The 21797-nt window shown below is 43.3% G+C and overlaps 2 protein-coding genes across 5 annotated transcripts in view; both read right to left on the bottom strand.

The window, feature by feature from the left end:
* Positions 1-975: 975 nt before the first annotated feature.
* Positions 976-15257, bottom strand: LOC124003669 (caspase recruitment domain-containing protein 19-like). Of its 2 annotated transcripts, none has more exons than XM_046312173.1 (6): positions 15149-15257; positions 3191-3330; positions 2610-2766; positions 2398-2463; positions 2220-2285; positions 976-1797 (listed from the first exon to the last, which is right to left on the bottom strand). In XM_046312173.1, exons 1-6 carry the CDS (start codon positions 15204-15206, stop codon positions 1688-1690), a joined length of 597 nt encoding a protein of 198 aa, XP_046168129.1. In that variant the 5' UTR covers positions 15207-15257; the 3' UTR covers positions 976-1687. The 2 variants fall into 2 exon arrangements, with proteins under 2 accessions (XP_046168129.1, XP_046168128.1); XM_046312172.1 differs by lacking the exon at positions 15149-15257 and adding an exon at positions 5728-5889.
* Positions 15258-15552: 295 nt separating this feature from the next.
* Positions 15553-21797, bottom strand: part of bicd2 (bicaudal D homolog 2 (Drosophila)) — a 46705-nt gene continuing 40460 nt past the window's right edge. Inside the window, exons 7-8 of one of the 3 annotated variants that reach the window (XM_046311338.1) lie at positions 19378-19621; positions 15553-17345 (exon numbers count right to left, since the gene is read on the bottom strand). In XM_046311338.1, coding sequence (XP_046167294.1) covers positions 17259-17345; positions 19378-19621 — 331 coding nt within the window. In that variant the 3' untranslated portion in view covers positions 15553-17258. Of the gene's footprint in view, positions 19622-21797 lie in introns of all 3 variants that reach the window. The other 2 variants (XM_046311339.1, XM_046311337.1) reach the window with 2 other exon arrangements.

Raw genomic sequence — 21797 nt, 5'->3', positions numbered from 1 at the left:
TCTCATATGTCTACACATTGAATATATACAGTGCCTTGCGAAAGTATTCGGCCTCCTTGAACTTTGCGACCTTTTGCCACATTTCAGGCTTCAAACAAAGAAATAAAACTATTTTTTTGTGAAGAATCAACAACAAGTGGGACACAATCATGAAGTGGAACGACATTTATTGGATATTTCAAACTTTTTTAACAAATCAAAAACTGAAAAATTGGGCGTGCAAAATTATTCAGCCCCCTTAAGTTAATAATTTGTAGCGCCACCTTTTGCTGCGATTACAGCTGTAAGTCGCTTGGGATATGTGTCTATCAGTTTTGGGGCCGAATACTTTCGCAAGGCACTGTATCAGGTAGGCTACATGTGTATCTAATAGTATACTTTTCCCCACTATAAAACATTATAACTGTTATAATCTACTTCCCCCATGAACAATATTTCCCGTACCAAACAAAGCACAGATTAAGGCAAGTTAGCAAACAATGGCTTCACACTGTGTTAGAGAGAACTTTGAAAACGCTTAATAACATTAGAGAACAGTGAGAGAGAAACAGACCGAGGTGAAACATGGCTGAGACCTGAAATGTAGTACTTTGCATTGGCTTTTCAGTGGGCATAAAAACAAAATGAACACTGTCAAAACAGTAACTAAGTACTATTGTCACTCAAAAAGAGTATAATCAACCGCTATAGTGTGGTAGTTCTAGTGAACATATTACAATTGCGCTGATATGGTTGGGTCACACATTAATCTAGCTACAAGCATAGTGGACCTGGATTGATCAAATTGAAAGGCATCATGTGGTAGACATTTAATCCAAGACAAAACACCGGACGAACAACATGTTGTAGCTCAGTTGGTAGAGCGTGTGGCTCAGTTGGTAGAGCATGGCACTTGCAACGCCAGGGTTGTGTGTTTGATTCCCACGGAGGACCAGTATGAAATGTATACACTCACTACTGTAAGGGTGTATGCTAAAAAAAAAATATCATTCATGTTTTCCATTTATAGATCCTCCCTGATAACAGAGATGATATTACAATTCAAATTGCAATAAAACGTAGTGCTTGGTTGGTTTCCTTCAGTAAACAAATAAACATCCTATTTGATAAATACCCTCCTTTGCCGTTTGATGTTTCCTAACGTCAATCTCCTGAGCATACTGCAAGTAGTACAACACATTCAGTAGGAAAGGTTCATTTAAAGTGAGTTTATTGGTTTCTGTACACGGTGTCCAAACCACACCAAAAGAACAATGGAAGGAGGCTGGCTCTTGACAAGATGCTGTTCAGTAACAGAGCATAAGTGTGATAATAGTCCCTTTCACCAGAGAAGACGCATGTCTAATATCTAACCATTATGAAGACAATGAAAGTTCATAAGAAAACCAGTTGCTATATGACAAATTGTCCAAAAAAACCTCAAGATTCCTAAAGCCAAAAGACTGCTATATACAGTATGTACAAAGTTATAATCCCCTGGCTTTTCACACCACTGAAACAAACTGAACTGAGCCAAACCAAGCTGTAATAAACTGGCTCAGTTACTCATCGACCATAGTTGCTGTAACCAGCACAGTTTGGTTCAGGTTGGCATGGTAATGTGAAAGGGGTATTTGTGTAGTGTGTTATGGATGTCCGGAAACACCTTTGGAGTGCTTGTTTTGCTGTGGTAGTGGAGACACACAGACTACTTCCTGATGGGGTCTTCAGCGTACCATATGAGAACCTCTCTGGCTCGTCGGCCCAGTCCAAGAGCAGCCATGCCAAGAGCCCCGCTTCCCCCTGTTACTTTGGCCTCTGTAGGACAACACATGGACGGTTTACACTTTGTTTTATTCCCTAACAACTAAGCATGATAAGACTGACAACTTCAACCTAAAGGAAACAGAATAGGTGTACACGATTTGGTCTGTGCACTCCGGAATAGCCTGCCCCGTCAAGTAAGAGGGGCAGACACCATGGGAGGTTTTTATCTGTCTTTTATTCATCCCGTTCACCGCTTCTTGTTTGTTACACTTCAAAGTGGGTTGCGATTTTTAAATACCCTTTACAATCAAGTTTGATGTGGAGCTTGATTTGTGGCACAACATGAAGATTAAGCTTAGCTTGGTTTCAAAATAATCCGTTTAGGAGTACAGAAAAGCCATACGACATAATGACTTCTGTTTTTTTGCTTTGGGGAAAGAAAGAAAAAAATGGAAGGGACTTATTGTGCTCACCGCCATAGTAATACAGTAGAGCCATCCCCACCGCAACACCAAAACAACTCAGGAAGAACAGAGGACCTAGAGAGAGAGAACAGGAGACTGAGAAAGAAAGGTATGTGCAGCATGTGTGTCTACAGTACGCGTGTTTTGTATGTGTGACAGAGTTTCAGCTTTCTGTGTGTATGCTTACCTCGGTCGTTCAGCACATATCTCGGCTGGGTGGGTGAGGCTGGAATCGTGAACGGGTCTACAGAATCTGGGAAAGGGATTACATTTATTCAGGTTTTTAGATGCAAATATACCATCAGTAGTGTACAGAAAAAGACAAACATTCTCATGTGAATAATAAGGAGAGCAAATCTTAGCTCTCCAATGACTGACTGTCGGGGCGGAGGGACTAACCTCTGAGGCGGAGGCGTGTTGGTAGGCTGAAGTACACCTCTTCCATATGCAGGTGAAGCGCCCGGTAGAACTCCCGGCAGGCCTCTTCACCTTTCCCCTGTAGGTGAGCCAGGAGCTCGGCCAGTCGGACGCAGGTGGGCACATCAAGGTCCCTAAACTGGATCATATCATATTCAGAATTCCAGATGTGTGTAGAATACCTCGATCTCTCTCTCTCTCTCTGAATGTAAGTGATTACCTTCGAAATCCAGAAATGAATGTCCTGTGCACGCCTAGCCTGTTACTCAATTTGACATTTTTTTGTTACAGTTGGCCAGAAGGGGCTACCAATTGACTAACTGCACGTTCTGGAACTAAATTCATGTTCAAGTGGTCTGTTCAACAGAGTCTGGAAATGGAACGGATGCTTAAATTGAGTTAAAATAGTGTAGATGTAACAAAGTGCTGCTTGAAACCACAGCTGCCTGAACAAGCTGTCATTCGCTACATTTCAGTAGGACATCTCTTAGAGCAAAGATCTCTGCATGTGGAAGTTACAAATGACCTTGGGTCAAACTAATTGTCCAGAGGAAGTTACTCACTTTGGTGGCCTCCTTGTCTGTGAGGATCTGTGGGTAGATCCTGTTGAGCTGCAGGATGAGCTTATCCACTAGTTCTGTGTCCAGTCGACGGTCTGTCCTGAGGAACCGACTGTCCTCCAATAGCTGGTCATGGAAACTGTCTGACAGTCACGTGGGAACGAATCACAACATGATTAAAATGGCAAATGATTAGCACCGAACACAGTTCATATTAGGTCCAGGATAAGGAAGGATTCACTTGCTGATAATGAGGATATGTCAACAAACAAACGAGGGAAGCGAAATCTCAAAACAGGCTAAAAATATGCATGAATTTGAAAGTTTTTAAAGAATAGGAAAGCTATGCCAGGAAGTCGACCTCAACATTGCTTGTCCAATTTGTAAGTCGCTCTGGATAAGAGCGTCTGCTAAATGACTTAAATGTAATGTAATGTAAATGTCCTAAAATAGCCAAGTGCATGTAGTAACTCTAGGGTGAAATACATACGCATGATGCCTCACTGGCACCACCTACAGATTGCTAGAAATGAATTCAACAAATTGTCTGAAGAGGCAAGTATAGGCTACCGAAGACGATCAGGTGCCAGCGTAGCTACAGTTACGCGAGATATGTGATAAATATGTTGCAGGTGGTTTCTACAAAAACCACAGAAAAGTCAGAAAGACATTCATTAAATCCATGTTTTGTACATCCTGAGGAGGTTCCTTGCCATCTTAACTGCCGCACATCTAGCATTTCCCAGAGTCTTTGCAGGAACTGGTCGGTTCTATGCGACACAGCCGTGGTCACTGGTAAGAAGTACACGACAGTGCGTAACACTTTGCGACGAAAACAAAGATCTACATACATGCAAGAGACATTTCTCACTTGATACAAAACATGGATTTTATTAACATATTTCAGAATGTTCTCTTGTTTTTGTAGAACCACCGGAAACTTGACATATATATGGCAGCGTTTTGCATAAACTAAGCTGTAGGGTAAATCCATTTGAATTCAATCACTTTTTCACAGCACCCCTTTTGGCCATGTAGTGTATTTGCCCATTGTAGAAATACTCGGAAAGTGACTTTTTGGAAATGAATGCCAAATCATTCAAGATATATATGTGTTCAAAGTTTACACATTTTGGATACCCCACCATACCATGAGACAATGGGACATATGAATGGTTGAGATTGATATGATTTAAAAGCTTAAAAACAGAGTTGTCAAACTATTTAATCATTTATGGAGATGTTTTTAAGTATATAATGACGTTTGTTTTTTTCCTTTGTCAATTATCTAAAAATGCGTGAAGTCCTATTTTTTCATGTATGCATGTTGTAGTTTAGTCCCTAGTTTACGTAATCTAAAGTGCTTGTGTTGTGCTTGCCATCGGTTGAGACAGAACATGCTCTTGAATATAGCGTGGGTGTCATGTTTTGGCTGATAAAATGTACGAATATAATAATAAAATAAAAAATGTTTACAAAAAGATAGGAGGTCCACACACGAGAGAATATTGACTTAAATGGGAATATCTGTTTTAAATTATACTGTCAATCCTCCATAGGAAACCTTTTGAAATCATACAAATATAATAGAATGGACATAACCATTTAAGTTGAGATGCGATGTTGGGTGGGCCTGCAGTCATCTTTGTAGTATTATTAATTCGATACAATTTAAATTCAATTTAAATGTCAATAGTGTGTGTACCAGCTAAATTGCAGTGGTCTGAAGTAGAAGTCCACCGATTATGATTTTTCAACGCCGATACCGATTTTGGGAGGACCAAAAAAGCCGATACCGATTAATCGGCCGATTTTTAGGAACTATTTGTAATAATGACAATTACAACAATACTGAATGAACACTTATTTTAACTTCATATAATACATCAATAAAATACATTTAGCCTCAAGTAAATAATGGAACATGTTCAATTTGGTTTAAATAATGCAAAAACAAAGTGTTGGAGAAGAAAGTAAAAGTGCAACATGTGCTATGTAAGAAAGCTAACGTTTCAGTTCCTTGCTCAGAACATATGAAAGCTGGTGGTTCCTTTTAACATGAGTCTTCAATATTCCCAGGTAAGAAGTTTTAGGTTGTAGTTATTATAGGAATTATAGGACTATTTCCCTCTATACCATTTGTATCATTAACCTTTGACTATTGGATGTTCTTATGGGCACTTTAGTATTGCCAGTGTAATAGTATAGCTTCCGTCCCTCTAGTTAGCGCATGCTAACTAGCTAGCCATTTTACTCCGGTTACACCAGCCTCTTCTCGGGAGTTGATAGGCTTGAAGTCATAAACAGTGCAATGCTTGACGCACAACAAAGAGCTGCTGGCAAAACTGTTTGAATGAATGTTTAGGTGCCTGCTTCTGCCTACCACCGCTCAGTCGGATGCTTGTATGCACAGTCAGATTATATGCAACGCAGGACATGCTAGATAATATCTAGTAATATCATCAACCATGCGTAGTTAACTAGTGATTATGATTGATTGTTTTTTTATAAGACAAGATTAATGCTAGCTACCAACTTACCTTGGCTTACTGCATTCGCATAACAGGCAGTCTCCTTGTGGAGTGGAACGGGAGAGAGGCAGGTCATTAGTGTTGGACTAGTTAACTGTAAGGTTGCAAGATTGAATCCCCCAAGCTGACAATGTGAAAATCTGTCATTCTGCACCTGAACAAACCGTTCCTAGGCCGTTCTTAACTGACTTGCCTAGTTAAATAAGGGTATATAAACATTTACATTTAAGTCATTTAGCAGACGCTCTTATCCAGAGCGACTTACAAATTGGTGCATTCACCTTATGACATCCAGTGGAACAGCCACTTTACAATAGTGCATATTTTATTGGCCGGCAACTTGTGTTTCCTCCGGAGATCACAACCACCACCCTAAGACCTGACATGGTGCTCTGGTCCCGTTCACTCAATAAGGTCTTCATCATTGAGCTCACAGTACCCTGGGAAAACTCAGTAGATGAGGCTTATGAGCGAAAACATCTGCGCTATGCTGATCTAGCTGCCGAAGCACGGCATCATGGCTGGAACACAGAAGTCCGACCAGTGGAGGTGGGCTGCAGAGGTTGTGGCAACATCTACAACCAGACTGCTTAGAGACCTGGGAATTAAGGGCCAGAGCCAGCGTTCGGCAATCAAAGCTGTATCAGAGGCGGCAGAAGGCAGCAGTCAGTGGCTCTGGATGAAGAGGAAAGACCCCAGCTGGGCCCCGAAGTGAGAGGGCCAGGAGGTATGCGGTCAACAATGATTGACTCAGGGAGGAGGACGCCCCTGCCATGCATAGTCCCATGGGATGTTTGCTATCAACAACAAGGCAACTCCTATGACTAATTGGGAATGGGACGCAAGCGTAGGATTGATCACCCTGTCGCTGGCCGCCTTTGAGGAGGGTGTATAGTGTGAAAGGCCGAAACACCCTAGGAACCAAAGGTACACTACTGACGATGCGCTCCCCAAATTTCACCACGCTCACTGTTCATTAACTCTTGGAAGTGCTTGCACAAAGGATAGTAACATCTCATCCTGTGTTCTTGGAATCTGAATATCTGGACTTGTCCAGTGACTGCTGAGAAAGATCAGCTGACAACAGGGGAAAGTCCTTGTGGCGGCACGGAGAGACGGCTGACAGGAGGGAATAGACCCCACTGGGACAGTCATGGGGTAGCTTCCCATTTCTGTAGTTTCCCATGCTTCGCAGTATGTTGGAAACACCCGCTTTAGCTACAGAAAGTCAAAATACGAGAATACCCCTAGAGTCTGCGAGAGCGGGGCGGAAGATGACTCATCGGCTGACAACATGGTAATGACTGGACTGGAAACGACTACGAGTAATGAGAGCACAGCACAAGAGAACACCACAGCAACTGTCACAAGTTCTGCTGCAACAGTGGGCCATAAACAGATGCAGGTATGTGTCTGTGGTTGGAGGAAAGTTACATCACACCATGGGTTGAGGATCCACCAGGGGAAGAAGGGGTGTTTGGGTAAAGAGAGACAGAGAACTCGCATTGATTACTTTCTGCGAAAGCGATCAAATCAGTCGAATGAAGCACAGCAACTGGACGCAAACCATAGTTTGCAGTGCATCAGTACCACTGTCATGGAGGAGGTAAACTCAAGCACCGAAGTAGCAAATGAGGTGGAACCAACAACAGGAGTGGAACTCACCCAGCCTCCCAGACCTGCAGTCGAGAGGAGACTACCAGGGCACAGACCGTATGTGAAGTGGTCTGGCGCCAGTGACAAGAAGTTGTGGGAAACAGTGAATACTGACCTTACCTTGACCCTCGAGAAACTTCGAGGCACAGTGGAGAAGAAGTTGGAGAGGATGGGGGGACATCATCTATGAGTACGGGACAGAAAGATTTGGAGTGGAAGAGGCAAAAGGCGGGAGAAAGGTTCCAACCCCACCAGTTTCCAGAAGGCAACAAGAAATCAAGCGCCTCGTTCAAGAAAGGCGGCAGCTTAAGAAACAGTGGAAGAAGGCCTCGGAAGTGGAAAAGGAGGGCATAGAGGCACTTCAAGCTGACATCAAAACCCGGTTGGCATCCCTCCGTAGAGCAGAGAACCTACGGAAACGCAGAAGGAAAAAAGAACAAACTAGAACTCGATTCTATAAAGATCCCTTCAAGTTCCTTAAAAGTCTCTTCACAAAAGAAAAAAAGTGGAGCTCTAAAAACAACAAAGAAAGACCTAGAGGAGCACCTGAGAATAACAAACGTTGACTCAAAGCGACATGAACATCTGGCCATCCCATCAGATATCCCACCCATTGAACCCCGGAACATCATATTGAGACCAGCCCTCCAACATGGAAAGAGGTGGAAGACACAGTTCGACGGGCAAGAACAGCATCAGGCCCGGGGCCAAATGGAGTCCCGTACAAAGTGTATAAGAACACACCAGACGTCCTGAGGTTCCTCTGGAGGCTTATGAGAACAGCTTGGCAGAAGAAGATAATACCCAAAGTGTGGCGTAGGGCAGGCGGGGTCCTGATCCCTAAGGAGAAGGATGCAGTGAACATCAGCCAATTCCGCCCAATCTCCTTACTGAATGTCGAGGGAAAAATCTTCTTTAGGGTCATTGCCCAGAGGATGGCCGAGTACCTACAAAGGAATACGTACGTCGATGCATCTGTACAGAAGGCAGGAATATCAGGGTTCTCTGGCTGCTTGGAACATTCCAGCATGATCTGGCATCAGATCCAAACGGCCAAGGTGGAGAAAAGGGACCTCCATGTAGTCTTCCTCGACCTCGCCAATGCATTTGGCTCTGTGCCCCATGAACTCCTGTGGTCTGCCTTCAGATTTTTCCACATACCGGACACCATCACAAACCTGGTGAAGTCGTACTTCCAGGATCTGCAGTTCTGCTTCACCACCTCATGGCAGTGCCTGAATGTAGGTATAATGGCGGGATGTACCATTTCTCCGTTGGCATTCACAATGGCAATGGAGGTTATCATCAGATCCTCAAAATGGGTTGCTGGTGGACAGCGAGTCGACTCTGGTTTCCGCCTCCCTCCACTCAGAGCCTACATGGACGACATTACAACATTGACCACCACTGTCCCATGCACCAGGAGACTGCTCAGAAAACTTGAGGAGAACATCAGCTGGGCCCGTATGAAGATTAAACCATCCAAGTCACGCAGCATCTCGATTGTGAAGGGAGTACTCTCTGACCTGAAATTCTTCATCGGAGATGTCCAAATCCCAACAGTGTCTGAGCAGCCGGTAAAAAGCCTTGGAAGGTGGTATGATGCAAGCCTGAAGGACAAAGACCAGGTGCAACAGCTGCGCAAAGACATCAGTAGTAGCCTACAGTCCATCGACAACACCCAGCTACCTGGAAAGTTAAAGGCCTGGTGTCTGCAGTTTGGTCTCCTACCCCGGGTGTTGTGGCCCTTAGCACTGTATGAGGTTCCAATCTCAACAGTGGAGAAGATGGAAAGAGGAGTCACAGGCTACTTAAAGAAGTGGCTTGGAGTTCCACGATGCCTTACCACCATAGGCCTCTATGGAGATGGTGTCCTCAAGCTGCCCCTCACCAGTCTAACAGAGGAATTCAAGTGTGCAAAAACCAGGCTCCAAATGACACTGAATGAATCTCGAGACCCAGTGGTGAGCAACAACGCGCCGACCTTGGCAACTGGGCGCAAATGGAGGCCAGGAAAAGCAGTCCAGGAGGCAACAGCAGCCCTCAGACATGCTGACATTGTGGGTCATGTTCAGCAAGGGAGAGGAGGCCTTGGGCTAACTAGCCGTGCTGCTTGGAGTAAGGCCACTGCACCAGAGCGGCGGAAGATGGTAGTGCAGGAAGTACGCCATCAGGAGGAGGCTGCAAGGTGGGCCAAGGCAGTCTCTCTTGCCAAACAGGGACAGTGGACTCGATGGGACAGTGTGGAGAAGAGGAAGATCAGCTGGAAGGATCTGTGGGCCATGGAAGCGAGGCGGTTGAGCTTTTCCATCAGAGCAACATATGACGTCCTTCCAACACCAGTTAATCTTCACCAATGGTATGGTGAAGATCCGGACTGTGCCCTCTGTTCCATGCCAGCCAACCTCAGGCACATTCTCACAGGCTGTAAAACAAGCCTCGCCCAAGGACGCTACACTTGGCGTCACAACCAAGTCCTTAAAAACCTTGCGTCCGCCCTGGAGGACAAGCGAGCTGCCACCAACTCCCTACCACCCACAGCAGCATCACACTTACGGACAAACTTTGTCCGCGAAGGGGCTAAACCACCGAAGAGCGGCTCTACACCATTAGAGCGAGACCAGCTGTGCTTGGCCCGCGACTGGAAAATGCTAGCTGACATTGGCCGGCAACTTGTGTTTCCTCCGGAGATCACAACCACCACCCTAAGACCTGACATGGTGCTCTGGTCCCGTTCACTCAATAAGGTCTTCATCATTGAGCTCACAGTACCCTGGGAAAACTCAGTAGATGAGGCTTATGAGCGAAAACATCTGCGCTATGCTGATCTAGCTGCCGAAGCACGGCATCATGGCTGGAACACAGAAGTCCGACCAGTGGAGGTGGGCTGCAGAGGTTTTGTGGCAACATCTACAACCAGACTGCTTAGAGACCTGGGAATTAAGGGCCAGAGCCAGCGTTCGGCAATCAAAGCTGTATCAGAGGCGGCAGAAGGCAGCAGTCAGTGGCTCTGGATGAAGAGGAAAGACCCCAGCTGGGCCCCGAAGTGAGAGGGCCAGGAGGTATGCGGTCAACAATGATTGACTCAGGGAGGAGGACGCCCCTGCCATGCATAGTCCCATGGGATGTTTGCTATCAACAACAAGGCAACTCCTATGACCAATTGGGAATGGGACGCAAGCGTAGGATTGATCACCCTGTCGCTGGCCGCCTTTGAGGAGGGTGTATAGTGTGAAAGGCCGAAACACCCTAGGAACCAAAGGTACACTACTGACGATGCGCTCCCCAAATTTCACCACGCTCACTGTTCATTAACTCTTGGAAGTGCTTGCACAAAGGATAGTAACATCTCATCCTGTGTTCTTGGAATCTAAGGGGGGGGGTGAGAAGGATTACTTTATCCTATCCTAGGTATTCCTTAAAGAGGTGGGGTTTCAGGTGTCTCCGGAAGGTGGTGATTGACTCCGCTGTCCTGGCGTCGTGAGGGAGTTTGTTCCACCATTGGGGAGCCAGAGCAGCGAACAGTTTAGACTGGGCTGAGCGGGAACTGTACTTCCTCAGTGGTAGGGAGGCGAGCAGGCCAGAGGTGGATGAACGCAGTGCCCTTATTTGGGTGTAGGGCCTGATCAGAGCCTGGAGGTACTGAGGTGCCGTTCCCCTCACATCTCCGTAGGCAAGCACCATGGTCTTGTAGGGGATGCGAGCTTCAACTGGAAGCCAGTGGAGAGAGCGGAGGAGCGGGGTGACGTGAGAGAACTTGGGAAGGTTGAACACTAGACGGGCTGCGGCGTTCTGGATGAGTTGTAGGGGTTTAATGGCACAGGCAGGGAGCCCAGCCAACAGCGAGTTGCAGTAATCCAGACGGGAGATGACAAGTGCCTGGATTAGGACCAGCGCCGCTTCCTGTGTGAGGCAGGGTCGTACTCTGCGGATGTTGTAGAGCATGAACCTACAGGAACAATAAAAAAAATCATAATTAAAAAATAAAAATAGGCAAATCGGTGCCCAAAAATACCGATTTCCAATTGTTATGAAAACTTGAAATTGGCCCTAATCGGCCTCTAGTCTGAAGGGATAGGGTCAGAATAAATTTCTATGATTGAAATGACACCCACGCTGTATTCAAGAGCACGTTGTCTCTCAACCGATGGCGGGCACAACACAGAAACCGCAGATGATGTGAAATAGTGTCTAAGCTACAACATATGCGCATATTTAAATCGGAGTTTACACGTTTTTAGATAATTGACGTTCAAGATTTAAGACCATTTTTATATATATAAAAAACGTTTTTCAAAAAACAAAATCGTGACAGCATTGTTTGTAACATTTGATATTATATCAAACTCAAACGTTTATATTTTCCAGTGATGAAGACATGGTCGTCTCATGTATGGTGGGATAGGCATATGCCAAATGTGTCTTTTGGCATTGATGTGCAAAAAGTCACTTTCTGACCACTTCTTCAATGGGAAAACACATGTATGGAAAGTTGTGTTTTAACACAAAGGGGATACTACCAAAAAGTGATTGAATTACAATGGATTTCGGAACAGATCCAATTTTACTTGGCTTTGGGGATGGTTGTTTTTTTCGGGCTCTTTTACATTCACTCTTTTGCAGGGGTTACTATATAATTCATTCCACCCTAGACACATTTCTTCGTCCGCTTGCATGCACCTCTACTATAATATCAAGGTGTTTTGGTCTTTCCCTTGCGCACTACGATTTTCCGTGTGCTAACATTTACTATACCACAAGTTAGTATTGCCTACCAGTCTACCCTGCCCTTAATCCACCGTTCATAGTGACAACAGTGGTAGGTGGATCATTTGTCCAGATCAGTAATTGGCTAACTAGCAAGTATACCACACAAGCACATCCGAAGCTGCATACATTTGAAATATGAATCGACAAGAACAAATAGCTGATAGGCAAGGTGCATCATGGCTCATGAAAGAACAGTGAAGGCATGACACAGCTCAAAAATCTCCACTATTGATCTGGTTTCGGGACAATATAATTATGCTACCTATACTAGCCTACAACAGCACAATTTCAAATAATAATTGCGTCATTGTTTTCAAGTGAGTGCAACATTCTAGCCTACACTGAAAATGTAATTTGACTGAAAATGTCATTTGACTAAGGGCGCAAAAAGCCCTATGATTTGAATGTTTCCTTCGATTTGGATCAGTTGTGGGTCTACTCTCAACAGTTTATAAGGTCTAGAAAGGCCCAGTAAAAAGCTTAACACACGCTCTGCATCTTCTCCAATCTAACTGTATATTCCTCCCGCACCTAGAACCTTCAATATAGCCAAAATAGTTCTAATTTAACTTTTTTTCTTTAAAAATGTATTATCTTTTATATGTGGCATAAAACACAACCAGTCAAAATGTAACATTATTAGGCTACTTCAAAAGTCTCCCGTAGGCGTGCCCACGTCCGTCTAAATAGAATTCCAGCAGCCTCAAAATGGCTTGACATTCAACAGGTTTCCAACCTTTGTATGCGAGTAAATTGTCTAATATAAATGGCACCACATTATGGGAAAGCATGCAGTTTATTAGGAAACGAAATAAATGGTGATGCACTCCACAGGGTAGTGAAAGTCCACAGTGATGAGGTTGATGCTCCTTTCAATATCAAGAGTCTTATTCTGGTGACATGATTATCGATGCTTTGGCTGCCATTTGACAAATAAAAATAATCTCGCACTTTTGTCCACAATAATCTTATCAGCACACGTGCCAATACCAGTGGCCACATACTCTATAAACCAAGCAACATTTTGTGACAAAACCATCAGTACATATCAATGCAATCTCGGTCACATTTACAATTATTTGTGTATATATGTTTTTTTTTACTGACAAATAACAAAAATCAACCAATCCAAACCGTGCAAAAGCAATACGATTAATGGAAAGAGACATATGTTAGTTTAATAACATTCAGAGATTCTCAAGCCAAGCCTTCGATACTGGGTATGCCTACAAGGTAGGGAGGGACGTGTTTGTTTGTCGAGACTGAGTCTATTTATTGTGGTGTTGAAAACGCAAACCATGTCAGTATATTTTGCTTATTGGTTGTGTGGTGCATTGGCACAGAAACCCTTTGGTGGAAAATTCGTTGCATATATTTTAGATAATTATAAGGCATCAAAATGTTGAAAATCTGATTTCCCCCTAGCTGATCATTGCAAGCGGTTCTGATCTTGAAGTAATGAAAAAGGCAGGGAGAGCGAGCTCTTCTGTAGTTGCGATAGTCAAAAAAATCATGTTGGATTCCAATACAAATATCGCATTAGAATCCAATAGAAAATTGTATTCGATTTTGGAAATTATCCAATATGATAGAGTGCATTCGGAAAGAATTCAGACCCCTCGACTTTTTCCACATTTAGTTACGTTACAGCCTTATTCTAAAATGTATACTTTCTTCAATCTAAACACAATACCATAGTCATCACATATCTCGCATAAACTGTATAGCTACACTTGGCAGGTTGGCATTGACCCAGGTTTATTCGACAAAACCAATGTTGCAAGAAACACGTCATGGAAACGGCAGATCGGAGACATTTTCTAAAGATCGACATGTTTAATCGTTTGTGAGGGACCGATTTTTCTTATGTCGAACTTTCGTTATTGCGAAAAATTGAGATAAGGTGTTTTTCGAATAAATTATTGCCTGATCATTTAAGGTAGTCTGCTGCTTGCAACATAGTATTTTTCAACCATAAAATGTATGTTTCTTTGCAGGACAAAGATTGTCCTGACTTCCAAGAATGCCGGAATTGCTTCCCCTTGCTTTTCTGCTTGGCTGGCATGTTTCACAGTGTCCAATTATTTCAGATCTACAGGAGTACAAGTTTCACCATGACATGATCCGCGGTTATACGTTGGCACATGATAATTATTAGTATATGGAAAATATTTGTAAATTATTGCATTCTATCCATGGTGGTTTTCGCTGTCTCCGAGACATGAAAAATATAGATGGGAGGGCATATAGGCTATCACCAATTTATTAATTCGCAATTTCCCTAAATGGGCAAAGTAAACACTTCAACCACTACATTTTTATTCGACACCAGGTTTCAGGGAAATATTATAAACGGTGTGTGTGACGTCATGACGTCCAGATGTTTTATCGACACGAGATAGTTAGATGGCAACGCACTCTAGCAGGTAATTGTCGCATCTATTTTCTATACGAACTTTCTAACAAACCAAATCACTGGACAAGTTAACGGAAACATAGACTGCCGAGAAATATCAAATGTGTCGGTAGCTATACAATTGTCTCTTCAGACAATTTGTTGAATTCAGCTCGGTCTGCCTGCGTAATTGCTAGGAAAGCATCTGTCCAAAATTCTCGCGCTGTCAGTGGCATTGGCTTACAGTATATGGGATGTGTTACAATGTGGCAACGGGTAGTAGAATACAGCAACTGGTGATGTCGTGTTACATTAGGTCAAAGGCGGGCACGAGGTGTAGCCTAACATCGGAAACTATGCTGCTTGAAATAGACGTAGCTGTCGGGAACACTACACTTTGCCAAAGGTTAGGCTATCAAGCTCTGTTAGCCCGACAGAAAACAGAAGTTGAAAGTGCCATAGCCACCATAAACTATCGAAAAGACAGACAGGGTTCTTAATTGTTCAAGCGCAGCGAAAATGTGTGTGTGTAAATGACAAACACACATACCCATGGCAAAACAAACAAGAAACACAGCAGTACTATAGTTTAAGAAGTCGCCTACAAACCTCCCATTGTGTGGAGTCCCTTCTTTCCTTTGAGTGGCCCCTCCCTCCTCGAGACCATTATCACGACAGCACTGCAGGGAGTGGCTATAACTTTCCCGGAAATGCCTGATACATTGCATCTTATTTTAGACCGACAGCAGTACATTGAATAGTAACTATGAAGTAGCCTACAGTATCAATGTCATTTATTTTAATGAATGTTGAATTAACATACAAGTTTTACTAAAAGGAATTTGTTATAATTTGATGTCGTTTGATTTACAGTAGGCCTCAATTTCCCTAATTGATTAATTCTAGGAATATGCTATTATGGCACCAACAAAAAAAGACAAATGCATGTTGGTAAACTTCCTAAATTGATACACAGACTATTTTACAGGGAGACAGAATGACCAAAGCAGAAATAGGATCAATATACATGTTTTAATAACCTCAACAACACCACATTAAGTCTGAAGTTTATACTGCTAAGCATGCACCTTGCCAGTGCAACATCATCATCACCACCACATAGGTAAGTAGGCTACTGGCTTCCATTGAGCATTCCACTGCTTAGACGTTGCCAGATCTTACAACACCTGGTTAGGTATTTTACCTATCCGCTAACCACATCATTATGTTATAGCAATCGGTCAGTCGATGACATGGCATGCAACCATTGGTTGATGCATGCAATGAACCAAGCAGTGGAATGCGACCACCATCTCCACCCAAAGTCCCTTGAAGAAAATATGGAAAATGACATAAACATGGTATCAATATGCCACTAATCATAATCCACATTATTGACAATACGAACATACATGACACTGTTTAAAATAAATACAAACAAGTTATTTAGTACAAAGATAAACTCAAATTGGATCAAGATTGTGAGTAAGTAGTAAAACATAATAGCATCAGCAAACAGACAGCATTTTTATACCGTATTTCCATATTCATACTGCGTTTATATTGCACTTGTAAAAAAAAAAAAGATTTAAAAAAGTCATAAATGTAACTTTTATTGCATCAACAAACCTGTGAATTAAATGGCACTGCAGAAGTGTTGATGACTTTACCTCCTCTGTTTGCTGAAGTCACAACAACTCTATTAGAGGACATAAAAAGGGCTAATAAAATTGCATTAAAACAGACAAAGAAATGATCCTCCATACTTGTCAATTCTATATTGACATTGCCTCACCTTTGCCACACACGCTAGAGTATAAGTAAGTATGTGCATTAGTAATCTCTCAATCAGCCACTGTTGTAAATGCCTCGAGCCACTAAACTCGGCAGCCAAAGTTAACAGTTATAGTATCAAAACGTTTCAAATACGTTTTTTCTTTATAATAATAAATCATAATAACAGCCCCTAATTGTGCAATTCTGCACGTTTGGAGGATCACAGAATCACTTCAAAGAATTCACCACAGTTCCTGTTATTTTCCTCAATCTGTAATGACTGGGGTCAAAACCTCTCACCCAAATTCCTTCTCAAAGACATTGAAAACATAAAAAACGAAATCTAGCTTCTCTTTTGTGGACAGAAAGGCACTACTAGTCAAAACTAAGACCAGAAGATAGAAGAATAAGGTGCCAAAAAGACTTCTTGAACATTATAAAAATTTGCCAGGCAGTCATTGTAAAGAATAATTTGTTTTTAATTGACTCGCCTGGATAAATATAGGTTAAATAAAACATCTAAGTACATGTGACAAGATTTAAAACAAAGAGAGAAAGGACTTATTCCAATCAAGATTTCTTACATTAGGCTAGGAGTCCCACTGAATATTGACCCTCGGGAAAACTGTAGCAAGTCACTTTAGTTCCTATGACTTTCCTGCCTCTGATCTTTCTCTATGAATAAATACAAATCAACACAGGTTTGCTCTCCATGGAAATTCTATTATGAATGCTCCAATTATCAACAATTATTAAATGCAACAAAAAGCTTATGAACACCTCACACGTTCACTGAGTTACAACAAGCAAACAAAGATAAATAAATACATTAAAATGGCGCAGTCATCCGGGTAGTCGATTAAACTCAACTCCATGATTTACGATGGAGTTGAGCGGCGACTATCACGTAAAATGATTTCAGCACCCAAAACATAGCCCGCAATTACACGCGACAGTGGGTTTTTATGTGACATCGGCTCTCCAGTTCGCCAACACTAGACTCCATTGTAAATCGTGGAGTTGAAGTCGGCTGTAGTCGGGGGAAAGACACAAGAGTTATAATAGTATAGAGGTGGACAATGTGGAGTTAGTGACTGGATCACAAATGAGGATCAAACTGTCGGTCATATCCATAGAAATAGACCTCTATTGGTCATCATACCGAGGAGACTTTCTTGTTTCCTGTAGCCGCACAGAGGGACCAAACCCCTGGGGGTTTCACGTGTGTCTGTAGGGGCCTGGAGCATATGTGTGTGTGTGTGTGCCAGAGGGCGTGAGCAGAGTGGAACTGAAGTGGAGCGTGCTTCATTTGGCTGGAGCGTATTTCTAAAACGTTGGAGCGTCGACCTTCTATCCTGCTTCAATTGAGCATGCTCTGGCCAGCATTTGCCTCAATATGTTCTTTTAATTATGCCTATTCTGTTGTATTTATTTAGCCTACCCCACCACTAATGCAAAGAAATGTTGATATGAGTACAGTGTCACAAAAGTAGATGGGGTGTTTGTTAAATGATCCTTTTTAAACACAAAATGAATGGAGCGAATTTGGAGTGGCAGAAGACTACTCTGTGAGCAATGAGTGGGATCTCTGACCGCTCAACTCCGCTCACATACTCTGGTGTGTGTTTGCACTCAATCAAAGTCCTCACATTACAGCAGTGTGTGTCTCTGACATGGGTCTCAGGACACGGGGGGGGGGGGGGGGGGTACTGAAGTAATCATCGGCAACTGTCAACCTTTGAAGGGGACACTGGGCTTGATCAAATTACTGTAAAATGGAGAGAAAATTAAATAACATTAAAATCTGAGAGTTTGATTATCATTTGGTCAGTCTTCATTTGATACAATCTAAGTTGATAAAATCATTACCTGCGTTAGTGGCATGGTAAGGTGGGGGAGTCAGTGGGGTTAGGATAGTAAGGGTTAGTCGTGCACAGTGGAGTCTTGGCTGACCATGATGCAACTGGCTGCAGAAGACTCACAAGTATGGTACTCAACGTGCAGGTTAGGTATGATCATGAGTTATGAGGTAAATGCAAGTTACACCAGCATACAGATTTCTGCAGACAGGTAGGAGAAGATGAGGAGGATGGGACAGACATGAATGACTGGATGAGGGTTATAAGAGTTGGAGTGTACGGAACAGATTCACTCAGTCTTCAACTTACTCTGAAAGTCCTCACTAAACATTTCAAAACCACCAGGCTAATTCACACAAAACTAGACCCATATATCATTTTTTAAACACGTATACCTTAGAGTTTGTAACTAACCCTCATTTAGAAGTGCTCTATTTGCCAATGTAATGAAAATTGCTCTACAATCTCTATTACATCAAGTGCCAGGAAACTTAATCTGTAAACCTGAATGTGCCACATCACAGTTATCACTTTGTGATATCACAGCAAAAGTGATATCACAGCAAAAGTGATATCACAAGTGCTTAGCCACAGTGCCCTTTTATTTAGCAGCTACGGTACATTTCATTGCACTGTTTTAATGGTCCCCGAATGGTGTGGACCAGACGGAAGCAGCAGAGGTCTTTCTGCAGCCTGCACTGCTGCCTGTCTGAAAGTCATAAGCTTACTCAGTTACACTTTACTTGAAGCCTTCGTCATAAGAGCTACACTGTCATAAACATAACATAGATATAACAGATTATGTTATGTACACACACCTGCCTTGAACTCTGACTGTTTGAGGAGAGCTGATAGAATTTACTGCTAACAACCGTGCCAACATTCTGCCACTCCGTGAGCATTACTAGCAGAAAAGGTATGCCTGAGCCAAGCTAGCATCATGCCATGCTGGATATGAACACATAGCCATCACATAGTAGTAAATACAAGCACACCGTTAGCCACCACTGTCCTAGTCACAGCAACAGCCTTTGACAGAACCATGCCGATGAAGCTCAGCAGTGCATAGCGTGATGAGAGGTTAGAGGTTATGATTGAGGTTAAAGTTCAAAGGTCAAAGTAAATCTCGCTGCAGAGGACCACGGGGCCTCCCAGGATGCCGCTGGGCTCGGGGAGGACCCTGCAGGAACGTCTCTGACTTACATAATGATTGGCCGATGCCCCTTTGCCCCGCGCCAATGAGGAGGTTTTTCCCCGCCCGCCTGCCGCCACTCCCCCGCCGCGGCGCGCCTGTTCGTGGTCGAACTCCAGGTCCTCCAGGCGTTGGGTCAGGGCCAGCTTCTGCTGGATGGCCATGCGGAGCAGGGAGTTCAGGGTCTTCTTCTCATCCTCCGCTGCAGCCAGCTGCCTCTGCATGTCATCCAGCTGGGTCACATACTCGTCACACCTGAGATGGTGTGAGAGGGGGGAGGGAGACAGAGAGAGATAAAGAGGGATTAAAGATAGAGGGCGAGAGCAAAAGGGACACAGGAATAGTGAGAGAAGGGAAAATATTAGTCAAATGAAAACCAAATAAGGAACTTATAATTTTCTCCACCAGATGGCGCACATCTTTTCCTGCTGCCAGTCGGTGCATGTTTTCTCCGTTCAGACTCAGAGGCGCATTTTCCAGATGCTGTCAGGAGGAGCCTGCCAGCAGCCTCTGAATCTCTTCAGTATTACATCAGACAGCTCCCACAATGCCCCGTCTCTCCCACACACACATGCAGCAGACACGGAAGAGGAAGTGAGACACCCCACTCGCTTTAAAATATATATATTTTTTTGTTCAATGAAAGTCAATGAAGTAGACCAGACCCATCTGCTATTGCATTGGTGTCTATGGGAGACACCCCCAGTTAAGTAGACCGAAACTGACCATTTTTATCATTGGTAAACAGCCTAAGTGAACCATCTTCATTTATCCACCATCTTTAGATGCAGCCTCTGGCAGAAAAACAGCTCCTCAACAACCTAGAAGCTCATTCAGGGCCGGCGTTATGGGCCGGTCTTAGGGAGCCCGACCCGCCCTAATGTACCTCCCTGCCCGTCCAAATCAAATAAAGTATTGATAATTTATTTGAACGAGACGCGCGCCGACAGAAAGACGAATCAATCTCAGGTAAAGCATCCGAGCGAGCGCAACAGTGCCCCCTCAGTCTCAGAATATGTAATATGATGCTTTTCCGGAAATGTATTAAATGTATTAAAAATAAAAAACGGAAATATCACATTTACATAAGTATTCAGACTTTCTTGAAGCACCTTTGACAGCTATTACAGCCTCAAGTCTTATTGGGTATGATGCTACAAACTTGGCACACCTGTATTTGGGGAGTTTCTCCAATTCGTCACTGCAGATGCTCTCAAGCTCTGTCAGGTTGGATGGGGAGTGTCGCTGCACAGCTATTTTCAGGTCTCTCCAGAGATGTTCAATCGGGTTCATGTCCGGGCTCTGGCTGGGCCACTCAAGGACATTCACAGACTTGTCCCAAGGCCATTCCTGCGTTGTCTTGACTGTGTGCTTAGGGTCGTTGTCCTGTTGGAAGGTGAACCTTTGCCCCAGTTTGAGATCCTGAGCGCTCTGGAGAAACTTTTCATCAAGGATCTCACTGTACTTTGCTCCGTTCATATTTCCCTCAAACCTGACTTGTCTCCCAGTCCCTGCCATGCTTCACTGTAGGGATGCTGCCAGGTTTCCTCCAGATGTGACGCTTACATTCAAGATTGAACCAAGAGTTCAATCTTGGTTTTATCAGACCAGAGAATCTTGTTTCTCATGAGTCTTTAGGTGCCTTTTGGCAAACTCTAAGCGTGCTTTCATGTGCCTTTTAATGAGGAGTTACTTCCGTTTGGCCACCCTACCATAAAGTCTGCAGAGATGGTTATCCTTCTGGAAGGTTCTCCCATCTCCACATAGGAAGTCTGGAGCTCTGTCAGAGTGACTATAGGGTACTTGGTCACCTCCTTGAACAAGGCCCTTCTCCTCCGATTGCTCAGTTTGGCCGGGCGGACAGCTGTAGGAAGAGTTTTGGTGGTTCCAAAATGTATTCGATTTAAGAATGATGGAGGCCACTGTGTTCTTGAGGACCTTCAATGCCGCAGAAATGTTTTGGTACTCGTTCCCGATCTGTGCGACACAATCCTGTCGTCTCGGAGCTCTACGGACAATTCCTTCGACCTTATGGCTTGGTTTTTACTCTGACATGCATTGTCAACTGTGGGACCGTATCATGTCTAAAATCAATTGAATTTACCAAAGGTGGACTCAAATCAATTTTAGAAACATCTCATGGATGATCAATGGAAACAGGATGCACCGGAGCTCAATTTTGAGTCTCATGTAAATAAGGGATTTCTGTTTATTTAAATTTTTTATAAATGTGCAAACATTAAAAATAAAAATAAACTCTTGATTTTGTCTTTTTGGTATGGTGTGCAAAATTGATGAGGGAAAAAAGGCTGAATAAGGCTGTAACAAAATGTGGAAGGGAAGGGGTCTGAATAGTTTCTGAATGCACTGTATCTATATATTATGCATGGTAATACATTTTCTGGTCTTTTATGTAAAAAAAATGGTGTAC

Source organism: Oncorhynchus gorbuscha, linkage group LG18 (genome assembly GCF_021184085.1).
Source record: "Oncorhynchus gorbuscha isolate QuinsamMale2020 ecotype Even-year linkage group LG18, OgorEven_v1.0, whole genome shotgun sequence".
Taxonomy (NCBI): domain Eukaryota; kingdom Metazoa; phylum Chordata; class Actinopteri; order Salmoniformes; family Salmonidae; genus Oncorhynchus; species Oncorhynchus gorbuscha.
The sequence above is the reverse complement of the archived record's forward strand: the minus strand, read 5'-3'. Positions and strand labels throughout refer to the sequence as shown.

Bases quoted from the DNA above. Each gene is read 5' to 3' on its own strand.
- LOC124003669 (XM_046312172.1), bottom strand. From the start codon at position 5,794: ATGACCTGCCTCTCTCCCGTTCCACTCCACAAGGAGACTGCCTGTTAT. The intron at 3,331-5,727 runs GTAAGTTGGTAG...CGTGACTGTCAG, and splicing joins TGCGAATGCAGTAAGCCAAG to ACAGTTTCCATGACCAGCTA. The intron at 2,767-3,190 runs GTGAGTAACTTC...GATATGATCCAG, and splicing joins CAGACAAGGAGGCCACCAAA to TTTAGGGACCTTGATGTGCC.